Source organism: Galeopterus variegatus, unplaced genomic scaffold, assembly GCF_000696425.1.
Source record: "Galeopterus variegatus unplaced genomic scaffold, G_variegatus-3.0.2 Scaffold1560, whole genome shotgun sequence".
Taxonomy (NCBI): Eukaryota; Metazoa; Chordata; class Mammalia; order Dermoptera; family Cynocephalidae; genus Galeopterus; species Galeopterus variegatus.
Window position 1 is genome coordinate 274,992 of NW_007727671.1, and position 16,902 is coordinate 291,893.

At 37.2% G+C, this 16,902-nt stretch overlaps 1 protein-coding gene across 3 annotated transcripts in view; it reads left to right on the forward strand.

Annotated features, from left to right (window-relative positions):
* Positions 1-2,126, forward strand: part of ATG4C (autophagy related 4C, cysteine peptidase) — a 73,247-nt gene extending 71,121 nt beyond the window's left edge. For 2 of the 3 annotated variants that reach the window (XM_008577671.1, XM_008577672.1), the window contains exon 11: positions 861-2,126. In XM_008577671.1, the coding sequence (XP_008575893.1) occupies positions 861-1,028 (168 nt within the window). In that variant the 3' untranslated portion in view covers positions 1,029-2,126. The remainder of the gene's footprint in view (positions 1-860) is intronic. The other variant, XM_008577673.1, reaches the window with a different exon arrangement.
* Positions 2,127-16,902: the final 14,776 nt, after the last annotated feature.

Below are 16,902 nucleotides of genomic sequence, written 5' to 3' on the forward strand. Positions count from 1 at the left end.
TTAGTTGTTTTTTTTTTTTTTTTTTGTCTTTTGTCTTTTTCCGTGTCCGGCAATGGATCGCAACCCTCAGTGTTGCCCCCGTACCGGACCGGGGACCGGCAACGGGATCGCAACCCTCGGCGTTGCTCCCGCGCCTCTCTCAGCCAGTGAGCGGGAACCGGTCTGCATGTGGGATCCGAACCCTCGAGCGGGAGCGCCGCCGCGCTTCCCAAGCGGCGCACTATCCAGTGCGCCACCGGGCCGGCCCCCAAACTTAGTTTTTAAAAATAACTTTATATTATTGCCTTTGGTCTTCTTAACAACTCTCTGAGGTAGGGAAATTGGATATCTTTTGTCCTGTTTTATAGATGCTACTCAGGTAGAGTGATTTATACAAGGTCACATCAAGGTAAGCTGTGCAACTGAGATTAGAATGGACCTTCTGAATCAGTTTAATTCTGCTTTGTGTTAGGCTACCAAACAGTCTTTCACAATATTTTGCTATAATCAGTGATACCATTTTCTTTCATTGTCTATTACTTCCAAAAGAAGATAAATCACAATTTAACTCTTTAGTATGCCTTCAAACTAATGTGACCAGAAGACTTACTTTGGGGGGAGTGGGAGGTGGGAGTGAGCATATACTTAATTTCTGATGATCTAGCCCTAATGAAAAAGCATGTACTTACCTGTAAGTAAACTGTACAATGCTAATCAATGTTTGTCTTTTAGCCAGAGCAGTTAGAACAGTAGCACTGGATGTATGTAAATGAGAGAAGCTAAACAAGAGGGCTTCAGGGGTAAGACACTAGATGTTGTCATGTGGTCCTAGTGTGCACTATTGCGTCCAGTAAGGGAATCTTCTGTACTTTCTGTTACAGATGCTGAAAATTTCTTCTAAAGAGAAATATCCCTTATTTACTTTTGTAAATGGTCATTCCAGAGACTATGATTTTACATCTACTACAACCAGTGAAGAAGACCTTTTCTCAGAGGATGAAAAGAAAAGATTAAAAAGATTTAGTACGGAAGAGTTTGTCTTGCTTTAAAGATTAGCACATTTGTGCTTGATGAGAAGAACTCCTTTGAAATGGAAAAAGTGAAGAGAAACAAATATACTTGAAACTGGTTTTATTTTCACAAATAAGTTAATTTTATATGTTCTTTAAAAAAAGAAAATTTGAAAATACACCATTTTAAGGATATTTTTCTGAAAGAGAAATGATTTAATGAATCTTACCCTAATGAATATTGAGTGATTCTGGTTGCATTCCTGTTTCCCTAAGATCTGCTGATGATAACTCTGCCATGACTGTAAGCCTTTTAGTCTTCAAAGTCTTCCACCTGAGCCCATGAGTCTCCTCAAGGTTTTGTAATATAGGTCCCTGCCAAAGACTGGGATTACCAAATAGTTTTGAAATCTTCAGTTTGTACTAATGACCAGAGACTAGAGAATGAATCTTAAATGCTGTCTAGCCTCCTGCTGTTAATGCAATTAAAGGATACTTTTGGATTTATCTTGATAATTAAATAGTATTTGTAAGCTGCGATATGTGTATAATTATATAAGCAGAATTGTGAGTTAAAGTAATACTTAGCTGTGATTTTATAATGGCTTGCTGTTGAACCTTCTATGAGGAGTGAATATGAAGTATTTGTTTTCCCCACAAATTGAAAGGTTATGTTATTAATTCTTAACTGCATCTAATCAAATCAGGTAAAGGCAATTATAAAATAGTGGTAGTGTTGTTTCCTATCTCAAAAATGAAATTTTATGGGAACTCAATTTATTATGCAGTTTTGAAATCTAAATATAAGTACCAAGAAAGATATCAATAGATGCTCCTCTATAGGATTTTCACTATCTGTATAAAGCAGTGTAGTGGTGTTTAGAAGTTGAGGCCATCTATAAGGAATTTGCCTTAAGTGTATTATGTGTTACTTAAAGGCAAATTTGCAGTATAAAAGTTCAAGAGTTATTATTGAGCCAAGATTATAAAATAAATACTTTAATAAAGTTATGAGAAGATGAACTGCCTTTGTTTTGGTTTTAATGTTGGGATTATTTTAATCCTTTTATTTGAAAAATCATTGTCTCAAATGAATTCTGTTTATTTATAATGAAGGCAAATGATGTTCCTCTGAAAGCAAAATATTAACTTATTTTATGGAACTTCTAAGTTTAAATGTGGAAATATGACTTACTATAAAGACATAAAATCTTGTATCATCTAAAGCTATTGATCTCTTCCATCAGAAACCATATTTGTTTAGAGTTGCATGTAAAGCCGAAACAGAGGGTGGGCAGATTGCTTTAGTATGTCTGATGAGAGAAATCAGGTTTGACATTTCCCAGTAAGGATGGTTTATTGAATTGAAATAAATAGTCTGAAATCTAAAATTTTCCTTTACCCTAAATAGAATCTGGGTAAATTAAGTCCAGTACTAATTTTCCTGGAATGTCAAAGGAGTATAAGAACAAGAAGCCACTGGAATGCCAGATTTTATACACTGCAGTCTTCTCATCTAAACTATTTCAATTTCCTTTTTCTACACAGCTGCAGTATTCACAGGATTCTATAAGAAACACATCAAATGAGAGCACCCATACCATCAAATGGATCAAAACTGATCATAAGTGTTCTCTTACAAGAACTATATAAAAGCTTAGAGTTACAGGATAGCAGTTTACTTAGGGATGATTTTTAAGTGGAATTTTGAAATGAGACAAAATTCCACCTGGGCAGAGTTGAGGAAAGGGAGCAGAAACTTTCTTTACACTGAAGTGTATTGAAAATACTCAGAATATTGTACAAACAAAACAAATCTTAGAATGACTGGGAATAAATGTTTAGAATCAGAAATTTTAGCAATATTTGCACATAAAAAGTATTCAGTAATATGTATGAGTAAGTGCGTGCATTCATGAAAATTGAGAGAGGATGATGAATTTATCTTGCCTGCTAATTCACCTTTAGCTGAGGACCAGCTAATCTTTTATTGGGAAGACAGGAGTAAAACTATACCATTAGGGGCTGAGCCTGTGGGGCACTCGGGAGAGTGCGGCGCTGTGCTCCCGCCACGGGTTCGGATCCTATATAGGGATGGCCAGCACTCACTGGCTGAGCGCGGTGCAGCCTCAAAAAAAGACCAAAAAAAAAAAAAAAAAAAAACCCCAAAACGATATCGTTAGAATTAGAATAAAGGTAATATATATCCTGGTTTCAGACTTTGTTTTGAATACAGATTTCATTTCAAGTCTGACTGCCAGTTATCTCAGTGAATAAAGCTTATGATGATCTCTTTCAGCCTGGAATAAAGGAAAATCAGAAAGAAAATTCTAAAATGAGTGGTCTGTTAGAATTATGTTAGGAGGTTCTTCCATTTGGACATCAATATTAAGATACTGGATTTTACCATTAATTCATTTCTGAAATCAGAAATGAATTTTTAAAATTTTTGATGCGACTTTTTGATGGCGAAGGTTTCTTTCCCTCTTCTTCATAAGATTTGACACTTTGAATCTCCTTTTGTCAATGTATTAACCACCAGCAGGCAATCTTGAGAGTCGTCATTTGCTGAATGAATGAATGGTAAGATCCTTTATATAATAAGTATATCCAAAAAAATTTCCCCGAGGTATTCATTTTTCTGTTTCTACATTAAACCAAGCCCATTAAATCTGTATTAGTGAGACAACAACTTTAGAGGACTAAAAATTTAGGTCACTTTTGTGTTCTGTTAACCTTAGGATTTAACGTTGTCCAAGAACAAACGTATCCAAATGTATATATGTTAATTCCATCTTGTTTTTAGGAGAATTGAAGAAAAAGAACAGCAAAAGTGACTTATCTGTATAATATATCCAATTTTAGGTAAGAAATCTCTAATTTTTCTTTTCTTTTTTTTTTTTTTTTGTCTTTTGTCTTTTTTCCGTGTCCGGCAACGGATCGCAACCCTCAGTGTTGCCCCCGTACCGGACCGGGGACCGGCAACGGGATTGCAAACCTCGGCGTTGCTCCCGCGCCTCGCTCAGCCAGTGAGCGGGAACCGGTCCGTATGTGGGATCCGAACCCTCGGCGGGAGCGCCGCCGCGCTTCCCAAGCGGTGCACTATCCAGTGCGCCACCGGGCCGGCCCAGAAATCTCTAATTTTTCGATATCTCTAGTTACCTTCTATTATTCAATGCCAGGTGGCACTTTATTTCTGGTCAAATCAATCAATCCAGATTATTTTTCTTTTTCTCTAATTTCTTTCCACTAGAAAGAAGTTTCATTTTCGTGATTTATCACAGATCACCTTCAATAGCTTGCATTTGACATCTTTTTGACTATATTTTCATTTCCAACCATAGAAAAAACTACATAGAATTTTTAAGAAATGGGAAATAAGAGGAAGAACAGATAATGAAAAAACAATTCAGAAATATTAAATTACTATATGAATTGTTATTGAAACACATAAGATGAGGAGGAAATTGAGGATTTAAAATAGTGAAATAGATATACAGAATATATGACAGACAATTTTTTGGAAAGGATAAGGGATTATTTTCTATAAAAAGAAGAGCAAATGTCTTGCAAAAAAATTAGGATAATATTTATCATGTGATATTTATCATAGCCTCAGTATTGTCAATCTACCACAATTCAGTAGTGCTATTCACTTGAGCATTTATACTGAGTACTCTGAGATACTGAATTCAAAAGGTGAAATATCAGATCGGGAAAAATTGGAAACATCCTATTGATTCTAAAATATAAATTTTATATCATTTTATAGTTTGAATCTTAAGTCAGTTTAAAGATCTTAAGCATTTTTGTGTAGCTTTCATGGTTATTTAAAGACTTTCTCTCTGCCTATAAACTTTGAAAAATATTATATTTAGAGTTGGTATTGCAGACACATTTTTGAGTTAGCATTTTCCTCTCTTTCTTTTTTACAGTCCTCCTTAACGTTATTGGTGGCAAGCAATGGCCCAAAACATTCACAACTACAGTTATAAAATTTCAGTTATTCTCTCACAGTAATAAGAAAAATATGTTAAATGTGGAGAATACATGTCATTAGGTAGAAAAATTACTTTTTTTTTTACTGTGCTACCCTATAACCAGTTTCTCCAGAAATTTAGAAACACGGTCTTCCAAGGTTGTCATCCAAGAGTAAATCATAAAAAAGTATTCTATGGACTTATCTTTCATCTAAATTATTAAAAATTTAATTAATATTTACAAAAGACATTTCTATTTTATACTAAAATAATATAAATTAATAAAAATGGAAATTCATAGGTTTTAAAATAAGTTGTTTTATGAGCAGGAAAAGTAAACAAAGGAAAGATGGAAATCCAGTAGAAGTCTGATAACAAAAGGATGAGAAAATTATTGACAGCAAGTTGTGAGTATGTCTAGGCAAATACAGCATAGTAAACTGACACAGATAAAAATACATGAATTAAAAAGGCTCATATGCTGGGATGATTTTAAATTGGATGTAGGCACTGGAAGAAAGTCAATACTGTCTGATAACAGAAAGTAGATATGGGGCTGCCATGTTGCACAACTCTAGGGTACACTATTTTTAGTGTACATTATATGAATTATATGAACGGTACTCCCTGGAGTTGTGCAATGGGGCATGCCTGTTGTTAGTATTTAAATACTTCTTGCTGGGCCGGCCCGGTGGCGCGCTGCTACAGTGCGCTGCTTGGGAGTGCGGCAACGCTCCCGCCGAGGGTTCGGATCCCACATACAGACCGGCCGCTCACTGGCTGAGCGAGGTGCGGGTGCAACGCCGAGGGTTGCGATCCCGTTGCCGGTCCCGGTCCGGTACGGGTGCGACACTGAGGGTTGCGATCCGTTGCCAGTCACGAAAAAAGACAAAAAGGAAAAATAAATAAATAAATAAATACTTCTTGCTGTTTTCTTAGCATTGTTCTGATCAGTTCACTTGTATTAAATTATAGCTAATCAATCTAAGATGGGGAATTAGATCTGGGATTAATGGGACAATTAATAGGATTCCTGGGACTTGAATGATCACATAATTGTACGGGTCAGAAGAGTCCATGGTCAAGAGTCTAGTTAGAACAGAGGGTTTTAATGGAGAGATACGTATGTATATTTAAATCATTTCCAAAATACTTAAAATAGTTGTCATAGGGAAAAACCCACCTATACTTCTGCTACTTCAACATATTACTTTCGTTTTTCTATACTCTTTTCTATTTTAGGTTCATATTCACATTACTGTAAGCATGTTCAATAAGTTGAATTTTGATTCCTATTTAAGTATTCTAACTGATGAAGAGGACCACCACTTATTTAGTTTTTCATATTTTGATTTATATACTGATATTGTTCTATGCCTCTGACTTGTATGTAGTCTTTCCTGTGACTTATAACAGGTTCCTAGACCTGACCAACTGTGCTTGGCCAGTTTCGTGGCTCCCAGAGCATGTTTATACCTAGAGAGACAATCTTATTTTTGTACAGAATATGTTCCTGTATACACTTGAGACAGTTGAATGTGAAGGAACTGAACTATAGATGTTTGAAAACAATGTTTTAAGGAAGGTTCTGTCCTTGAGAGTTTAAAATATTATAAAAATATTAAAAGCATTATCAAGTTATTTTTAATTATGTAGACTGATGTAATCTTGATGATACAGTTCCAGCATTTTATAGATGTTCTTTATTTTTGTTCTTTTGTAGTAGAACAATGGAATGTTCTACTTTAAGTGGAATGACTTAAAGTTGACTTATAGTAGAATATACAGTTGACTGAGCTCTTCATTGAGGGTAATGATTATTTCTGTCTTCATATTAATTCAGTTAAATTTATGAGACTTGCATTTTTTTACCACTAGTTTTAGCACTTTCATTTTTCTGTTTTCCTACCATGTTTACAAAATAAGGGGAAATGAAATATAAAATGCAACAATTTTGTAATCTCCTATGCAAAGATTGCGACATTAGTTAGCAGGTAGCATCAGCTCAGAGTTCAAAGTTCATCTTTGTCAGCTGATGCTCAAAAGTTCCAATTTTGTAATATTTAATGTGGTTTAGGGGTGTCACATTACATATGTCTAATGTCTACATAAGTCTAATGTCTGTCTTTTTTTTTTTAAATATACCCTTCCTGGTGGGTGTGAAGTAATATTTCATGGTGTTCTCTTTAAAATAATAGCTCTATTGAGATGTAACTCACATACTAGATAATTCACCCTTTTAAAGTATACAACTCAGGGTTTTTAATATATTCACAGAGTTGTGTAATGATCACCATTACCAAATTCCAGAACATTTTTATTACCCTGAAAAGAAACCCTGTACTTATTAACTATCACTCTCTATTCTCTACCCCTTTACTTTTCACCCCCAGCCCTGACAACCACTAATCTACTTTCTGTCTGTATGGATTTGTCTATTCTGGATGTTTCATCTAAATAGAATCATACAATATATGGCCTTTTGTGTCTGACTCCTTGCATAGCATAACTTTTTAAAGATTTATCCATATTGTAGCACATATCAGCACCTCATTTTTTTGTGATTGAATAATATTCCAGTAGAAGGATGTACCACATTGTGTTCATTCATCAGTTGTTGGACACTTGAATTATTTCCACTTTTTTGGCTATTGTGAGTAATGCTGCTAAGAACATTCATGTACATGATTTTGTGTGGGCATATGTTTTTATTTCTCCTGGGTATATGCATAGGAGTGGAATTTCTGGTCATATGGTAACTCTGTGTTTAACTATTTGAGGAATTACCAAACCGTTTTCCAAAGTTTGTGTACCATTAAAAAAAAATTATTATTTATTATTAGCTTATTCATTCTTACAAATCGTGATATTTCTTTATGCCCTTTACCCGACCTATCACTACTCAAACCCCCTCCCTCCCACTCCCATCCTAATATCCTTATTCAATGTATTATTATGGTCTTTTTTTTTTTTTTTTTTTTAAAGATGACCGGTAAGGGGATCTTAACCCTTGACTTAGTGTTGTCAGCACCACGCTCAGCCAGTGAGTGAACCGGCCATCCCTATAGAGGATCCGAACCTGCGGCCTTGGTGTTATCAGCACCACACTCTCCCGAGTGAGCCATGGGCTGGCACTGTGGTCTTTTCTTTCTTGCTTTCCTCCCTCTCTCCCTTCCTCCTTTCCTAGCAGCCAGTTATGAGTGAGAACATGTGGTTTTTCTCTTTCTTTGTCTGGCTTATTTCACTTAACATAATTTTCTCCAGACTCATCCATGTTGTTGCAAATGGCAGAATTTCATTCTTTTTTATTGCTGAGTAGTATTCCATGGTGTATATATGCCACATTTTCCTTATCCAGTTATCCATCAATGGATACTTAGGTTGGTTCCATATTTTGGCTATTGTAAATAGAGCTACAACGAATGTGGGAGTGCGGGTATCCCTTTGACATGATGATTTCATTCCTTTGGATATATAACCAGTAGTGGGATTGCTGGGTCATATGGTAGTTCTGTCTGTAGTTGTTTGAGGAATCTCCATACTGTTTTACGTAAAGGCTGTGCTAATTTACAGTCCCACCAACAGTGTAGAAGTGTTCCCCTTTCCCCACATCCTTGCCAGCATTTGTTATTCTCAGTCTTTTTAATAATGGCCAGTCTAACTGGGGTGAGATGATATCTCAGTCTGGTTTTGATTTGCATTTCTCTCATGACTATTGATGCTGAGCATTTTTCATGTACCTGTTGGCCATTTGTATGCCTTCTTTTGAAAATGTCTGTTCATCTCCTTTGCCCATTTTTTAATTGGATTTGTTTTTTTTACTGTATAGTTGTTTGAGTTCTTTGTATATTCTGGATATTAATCTACCTTGTCAGATGTATAGTTTGCAAATATTTTCTCCCATTCCATAGGTTGTGTTTCCGCTCTGTTGATTGTTTCCTTTGCTGTTCAGAAGCTTTTCTGTTTGGTATAATCCCATTTTTTAATTTTTTCTTTTGTTGCTTATACTTTTGAGGTATTATTCATAAAGTCTGTGCCCAGTCCTACTTCCTGGAGTTTTTCCCCTGTGTTTTCTGTTAATAGGTTTTATTTTTTTATTTTATTTTATTTTATTTTTTCCCTTTTTGTCTTTCTTTTTACTGACCAGTAACGGGATCGCAACCCTTGGTGTCATGCCCGTACCGTGGACCGGCAGCGGGATCGCAACCCTCGGTGTTGCGCCCGCACTGCGCTCAGCCAGTGAGCGGGAACCGGTCTCCACATGGGATCCGGACCCTTGGCGGGAGCGCTGCCATGTTCCCAAGCGGCGCACTCTCCAGCGAGCCACCGGGCCAGCCCCTGTTAATAGGTTTTATATGTAGAAAAACCTATAGACCCTACCAAAAAACTCTTAGAGCTGATTATCAGTTTCAGTAATGTTGCAGGATACAAAATCAATACCCCCAAATCAGTAGTGTTTTTATATTTCAGTAATGAACTAGCAGAAAATGAAATCAAGAAAGCAAGCTCCTTTACAATAGTTGCAAAAAACAAAACAACAAAAAGAAAAAACAACTAGATATCAGTTTAACCAGGGAGGTGAAAGAGGTCTACAATGAGAACTACAAAACACTTCTGAAAGAAATGAAAGAGGACACAAAAAGGTGGAAAGACATACCATGCTCTTGGATGGGAAGAATTAATGTCATGAAACTGTCCATTCCACCCAAAGCAATCTATAGATTCAACACAATCCCCATCAAAATACCAATGACATTCTTCACAGAAATAAAAAAAGCATTCCTAACATTCATATAGAAAAACAAAAGACCCCAAATAGCCAAAGCAATCTTGAGCAAATAAATAAATAAATAAATAAATAAATAAATAAATAAAGCTGGAGGCATAACACTACTGACTTCAAATTATATTATAAAGCTATTGTAAGCAAAACAGCATGGTGCTGGCATAAAAACAGATATTTGGATCAGTGGAACAGAAATTGCAGCCAACTGATCTTTGACAAAGGCAGCAAGAACATACATTGGGGAAAAGACTGCCTCTTCAATAGATGGTGCTGAGAAAATTGGACATCCATATGCAGAAAAATGAAACATGGACCTGTACCTCTCACTATATGCTGCACCATTTTACTATCCTACCAGCACTGTATGAGGGCTCCAATTTTTTTGCTTCGTTACTAATGCTTGTCATTGTCTACCTTTTTTATTTTAGCCATCTTAGTGTGTGTGAAGTGGTACCTTATTGTGGTTTTGATTTTCATTTTCATAGTGACTAATGATTAGTATCTTTCCGTGTGCTTGTTGGCCATTTTTATATATTCTTTTGAGAAATGCATATTCAGATTTTTTGCTTATTTTTAAATTGGGTTATTTGTCTTTATACTGTTGAGTTATAAGAGTTCTTTGCATATTCTGGATACAAGTCCTTTATCAGACATATGATTTACAAATATTTTCACTCATTCTGTGGGTTGTGTATTTACTTTCTTGATGATAGCCCTTGAAACACAAAAGGTTTTAATTTTGATAAAGCCCAATTTCTCTATTTTCTTTTTTATTGTTTGGTTGTGTTCCCTTTGGTTTCATATTTAAGAAACCATTGCTTAATTCAAGGTCACAAAGATTTATACTTATACTTCCTTCTAAAAGGTTTATAGTTTTAGCTCTTACATTTAGGTCTTTTATTCATTTTGAGTGATTTTTGTATATGGTGTGAGGTAAGTGTTCATATTCATTCTTTTGCATGTGGATATCCAGTTGTCTGAGCACCATCTGTTGAAAAGACTATTCTTTTTCTCATGAAAGGGTGTCAGCACTCTTGTTGAAAATCAACTGGCCATAAATATAGGGGTTTACTTCTGGACTCTCAATTCTATTCCACTTATTTGTCCCTATGCCAGTATCACACTGTCTTGATTTCTGTAGCTTTGTAATAAATTTTGAAATTGAGAATTGTGAGTCCTCCAACTTTGTTCTTCCTTTTCAAGATTGCATTGGGAATTTCTGTATGCATTTCAGGATCCACTTGTCAGTTTCTGAAAAATTGTTTGTCTTTTTAAAAATCTTTATTTTTCAAACGTAAGCTGTTGCTGAACTTTTACATAGTATAAAATTGGCCCAAAACACTGAAGATACATATTTAGAAAGTAAAACATGCAAGACATAGCCCTTGTAGCTATGGTTATGTTTATAAGAATATATCAAATTGCAGTAGATTACAGAGTTCTGGTCAAGGTGGAGGAACAGACGGTTCCCAGCGTTGTTCTCTCCCCTGAATCAACCAATTTACAACTATAAAAATGTAGCAACAGCCACGCTGGGGCTGCTGGAGCTCAGGGGAAGAGGAGGAGAGACCTACAGAGTTCACGAAGGAGGAAAAGCCATGATGAGAGAAAGAAAAAACTGCTCTGAGCATTTCAGGCCATGGCTCCTTTAAGGATGGAATTGCTGAGTGCATGGAGCAGGAGCTGGCAGAAGCTGCAACTGTGTCCTTCAGATGGAGTTGCTGGGAGGTAGCAGGGAGGTAGCAGGGAAGAAGAGGGCCTTGGTGGCCTCCAGGACAGTAAGATCACTAATAGGGTTCGTGTGGACCCACACAGGAGTGAGGGGCCAGAACAGCTGGAATTGGGAAGGCATTCGGAGGCTGGTGGGTCATCACAAGGGACTGGCGCAGGGCCCGTCCCATGGGAAGTGTTTGGAGCATGGGCGGTGGGGGAGATGGGCCCATTGGGAGAACAATGGGACACAGCAAGGACAGCGGACCCCTCCCCCCCAATCAACACAGGACAACTCAGAGGAGACTGGTCGGGAATGCAGAATTGCATGGGTGCAGTTTGATGAAAAGATTCAGGCCCAGATCAGAGTTTCTATACAACCCAGGTGCACCCGGTCTTCCAGAGCCAGAAGTACCTATAACGTCAACCATTAAACCCTGAGCTGCACAAAAAATCTTCCCTAGGGAAACAGCAACAAAGCAGCAATTTAGCTCAACTATCCAGCTCAAGTACTGGTTCCCACAGGAAGTTCCCCTATTTTAGAAGTAAGAAAAGGACAAGAAATTCTGGCCCAGGGACACCACCAGTGCCTTGGGGCTCTGCCCGAGGGCCCAGGTCATGGAGCTGGGGATGGGACACCCCCCCCCTGCCCACAACCAGGCACACCGCCAGTGCCTTGGGGCCCAGGGGTTGGAGCTGGGGACTGGACGCCCCCTGCCCACATCCAGGCACACCACCAGTGCCTCAGGGCACCACTCAGTTGCCTGGGGTTTGGAGCCAGGAACCGGACCCTCTGCCCACAACCAGGCACAGTGCCAGTGCCTTGGGGCTCTGCCTGGGGTCCTGGGGCATCGAGCTGGGGACTGGTCCCCACCCACAACCAGACACACCACCAGCACCAAGGAGCATGTCAAAAACATCACCTCCACGTGGGTGGCCCAGCACAGCCACCACAGTAACCTTGGCTGCCATGAAAGTGGCTAGACATCACAACCACCATGCAGGTGGTCCTCCAGTCACTGGAGTGCATTGACACAAGGAGTCACCAGCAGAGAACAAAGAAAAGAATAGGATGTCTCTCTCCACAAAGCCCATGCTAGAGTAACAGAAGAAGCATCTCAAACTGGCTTAACTCTGGAGTCAGACTGGCTCAGCTCAAATTATGACTTTAGTACTTAATAACAATATGCCCTTGAGCAAGTTACTTAACATCTATGAAATGAGGATAATAGTAACATAATATAGTAACAACATAGGGATATTGTGAAGGTTAAGGGAGGAAACATGCAAAACACTTAGAAAAGTTCCTGGCACATAGTAAGTATTCAGTAAGTATTAGCCTTTAAAAGCATTGTCAAGATTTTATTCACGTCTGTCCTATGATTTGAAAAGACTTTAAAGGTCTTTTCTTTTTTGAACTGGCATTGGAATACAAGAATTAGAAAAGAAAAAAAACCCCAAAGCCGCTTAATTTCATTCCAATACTCAATGTCTAAGGCTCTACAGAATAAATTGAGATAACAAAAGAAAAGGACGCTTCTGTCAGGAAACTTAGAAATTTACTTAAGGATGGGGGAAAAAGGACAACTCACACATGTAAGAGGAAGAGAAGACTTACAATAGAAGTTCTACAAAGCAAAGTGATACTTGGTTTCAAGAAAAAGCTCTCATCTGGTTATGGGGATTAAGAAAGTCTTCACAGAGGAGGTGGCATTTGAGATGTATCCTAAAAGTCTGATAAGATTTATATGCAGGTGTGGATGAGGTACGTATTGGGGCTAATAAGAAACAGCAAAGAGATCCAGAGCCAGCATCCATGAGCATGTTTACTAAATGATAGTGGGGTTAGGACAGGGTTTATTCGCATAGGGCACATTTGAGGTACATGTGGCTGGTTTGGGTTGTTAACACTGACTGGGGAGCACTGCTAGCATTTAGTAAGGGGGTGATGTTAAACATCCTGCAGTTATGTGGATAGGAGAGTGGGTGATAAGAATGAAAGGGATGTCGAGGACAGATGTCTGAGGACCGAGTGTCAGGCTGAAATTTTTACTTAGGTAGATGCCTGGGAGAGACATAGAAGGAAGGGTGCTAAGAAGGAAAAAACAAAGAGTATGGAAACTGGGATTTAGTTTTAACACTTTAAAATAAGAAGATTAAAATTGAAAGATGATTTCTCAAGTCCTACTCTGAGAGTCTGTTTTACCTAGATATAATTCTATAGATTCTACGGATGTACTTAGTATATTTAGATGAGGCTGAGAAGGAGTAGGTCATTTAATGAAGGGGTTCTAAACCTGATGAACCCATGAATAGAATTTAGGGATCTAAGAACTTGAGTGGGAAGAAAGTTTACATCTTTATTTTTACTAACATCTAACTGAAACATAGTATTTCCTTTCATTAGAATGTTGGCAACAACGTACAGTTGTATCAGCAGTAGCCAGGAATTGGTCACTAATAGAAATTGTAGATGTTTTCTATATCACAGTGAATGCAGCTATCTTTAAATATTACTTACATTGTTTTAAAAGTATGGTGGGACTAACTAAGATTTATTAATGTGTTGATAAAGGAGCAAACATTACTATAGATCACAAATTAAAAAAAATATTTTAGTAACTATTACATTTAACCATATGCATTTTCATTTATGCTTGAAAACATTTTTCTGAGAAGGCGTTCATAAGCTTTACCAGACTTCCAAATGATTTAAAGTGAGGATGTTTGAGAAATAGAATGTTAAAGGATGGTGAAAATGATAGGAAAAGCAAAATTTTAGGCTGAAATCTGGAGTGGGAGCATCTGTAGGAGAGAGTGTGAAGTGATGATAGTGCCCATATCTGTGAGAGGGAATGCAAAGCTACCTGAACCCGAGGGATTTAAATGGAAGGAGTCGTCTCTTTACTGGTTAAATTTAAGAGGGAATTAGTATTGTCAGGAAAAAGAAAAGCTTGAGTCAGTGTGAAAAGATGGAGGATTAGTGATTGCAACGATGATACCAATGGCAACAACTGCTGTTTATTGGACACTTACTAAGTATTTTATAAAATACTTATTATTTAGTCGAATTTTCACAATACCGCTGGAAGTGGGTATTTTTATCATCTCCATTTTACAGATGAAGAAGTTGAGGGTCAGACACCTGAAGGTAACTTGCTAAGTTAGCACACTTGGTAATTTGCAGATCTGGGATTGAAATCTCTCATGATTCCAAAGCCTGTTCTACTTTTCCCTATGTCTTACTGAACTAGATGTTCCAAAGGACTGAAAGAGGCTAGAGAAAATGCCACATGGAGTGGACGAGGAGCACTGAGCGGGAGGGGGATGAAGGCAGGAAGACTGGAATGGAAGTCTTTGACCTAATTTTGGGAAGAATTTTGGAAAACGGGTTAAATACACAGGCATTCTGGGTAGTAAGCTGGAAGGGATAAGAAGAGATGAGGTGGCACTTGACAAAGATTTACTTATATTTTAGTGGCATCGAGAATCAGGTCTTCATGGTTTTGGAAATTGCTAGATGGATGGGAAGTTCATGTAAGATGCTCTTTTTCTCTGTTTCTTTCACATAGTACATCCTGCCCACCCTGAGGTGAGGAACGTCATCATAGTAGCCTTCTGAGGCAACATTTTGAGCCTTCTCTCCTTTGCCTGGCCTTCAGACCCCAATTTTCCAGAGACTGCAATTGAAAAAGACCTTTTGTTACTGTACAGTAGGGGGGAAACTCCTGGTGGTATAAAACAGACTGAGGACTTTGCAAAATATAGCAAGTTCATGTCTGCTAATATGTTAAGTTATTTGGCCTTCCTGGTTTAAGTAGTGATTTGTTGTTTTCATGCTAATACAAATTCTTGTATTAATAGGAGCATGGCCCTGGGTTTCTTCATCCGCCTGGGAAAAAATTACTTGTTTGATGGTAAACAAAGAACAGAAGAATTGATTCACTGTCCTCATTTTAAAAATGATGGTATGAAGCAATAGTGGAATAATTTTAATTGTAACCATCTAACACTTGCAATCAGTAAGATCATTTGTGTTCTGTTTTTAGGAAATGGAGAATTAAAGAGTACATAGTGCATTAGAAATGCAAAACATGACCACATGTTCTCGGGATTTTGTCAGTGTTACATGAAAGAGCGCTTGTATTGGGATGCTTAGCTCTGAGGGTATTCTCTGTTCAGTGTGTATTTACAGAGATGTATGAATATTTGATTAATGAGTCATGGTCTCTGGAGAAATTTAATAACTGTATTGCTGTACAAAGCGAGGCCCTTAACTGTTAACACAGCTGCCAATAGTGTCATTGACACTGCAGCCCTTTCTGAATCTAATATATTCTGTGGAGTAAATTCCTTGGTTAAAAAGGGATCTGTGAGAGACATTCAGTTATCTGTTTTGAACTTTACTCAATTTATAGGCTCTGCTTTGTAAAGATTTTTTCAATGAAAACAAGCAGTGACAGGCAAACTTAAAAGTGACCTTTTTTTAAATGATTATTTTTCCCAGAAATTAGTTGGAAAATCATTGATAAATAAAAAGCAATTGATTATCTTCTTAAGATTATCTGTTGGGGATTCAGTAATAATTTTGTCTTGCTTATCATATAAGAAGTATCCACTAGCAGTAGAAAAATAAGATAATATTTGTGACTTAGACATGTAGATCTCACATTAATTTGAATGCCATAATCTAAATTCATTATTAAACATAATGCTTTTTTAGCAATAATTGAAGGCTAATTTATCCTTTCTTCATCCTTTTTGTTTTGTTTTTAATATCTGTGGAGAAATCAATTCTAACTTTCAAAGTTAGGTAGGTATTTTAGTAATGTTACCTCGATTTAACTGCTTGAATAACAGGGAGAAATGTCAAAAAAAGATAAATTTAGTACAGGAGCTTTTGCTGGAAGCTGTAACTGCAGGTTAGAATTATCCATGCTATGCAGAATTTCCTGCAACACTTCTCCTTAGGGCCACAATGCATTACAGCAGACGTATAATGAAGCTGCTATAAAATCTCTTGTAATTAAGGGGGATTTGACAGTAATTGCAACAGTGAATCAACTTAATTATTACCTGCTTCAAAGAGAGCTAACCTGATGTTATAATCTAACCTTTTCTACTTTTAAAATGGGAGATTAAACAAGTATATGTAGCATTTAAGAATTAAATCTGTTGAGATAGAATTGTATTAATATACTTCTAATATACATTTTATGCACATATACACATCAGCTTCTCAAGAACTAGCATTCAGCTCTCTGTGATCCATTAAAGTTATTTGGTATGCTCTGGAAATTGAACCAAACCCACATCTCTTATTCAAGTTAGTTTCTCCTGAAGCCACAGACAGACCTTGATTGTGGTTAACCTAATTTATACAAAATAAAGAAGGATACTTTCTTAATATTAGCATGTAAAGAAAAGAAACACCAAA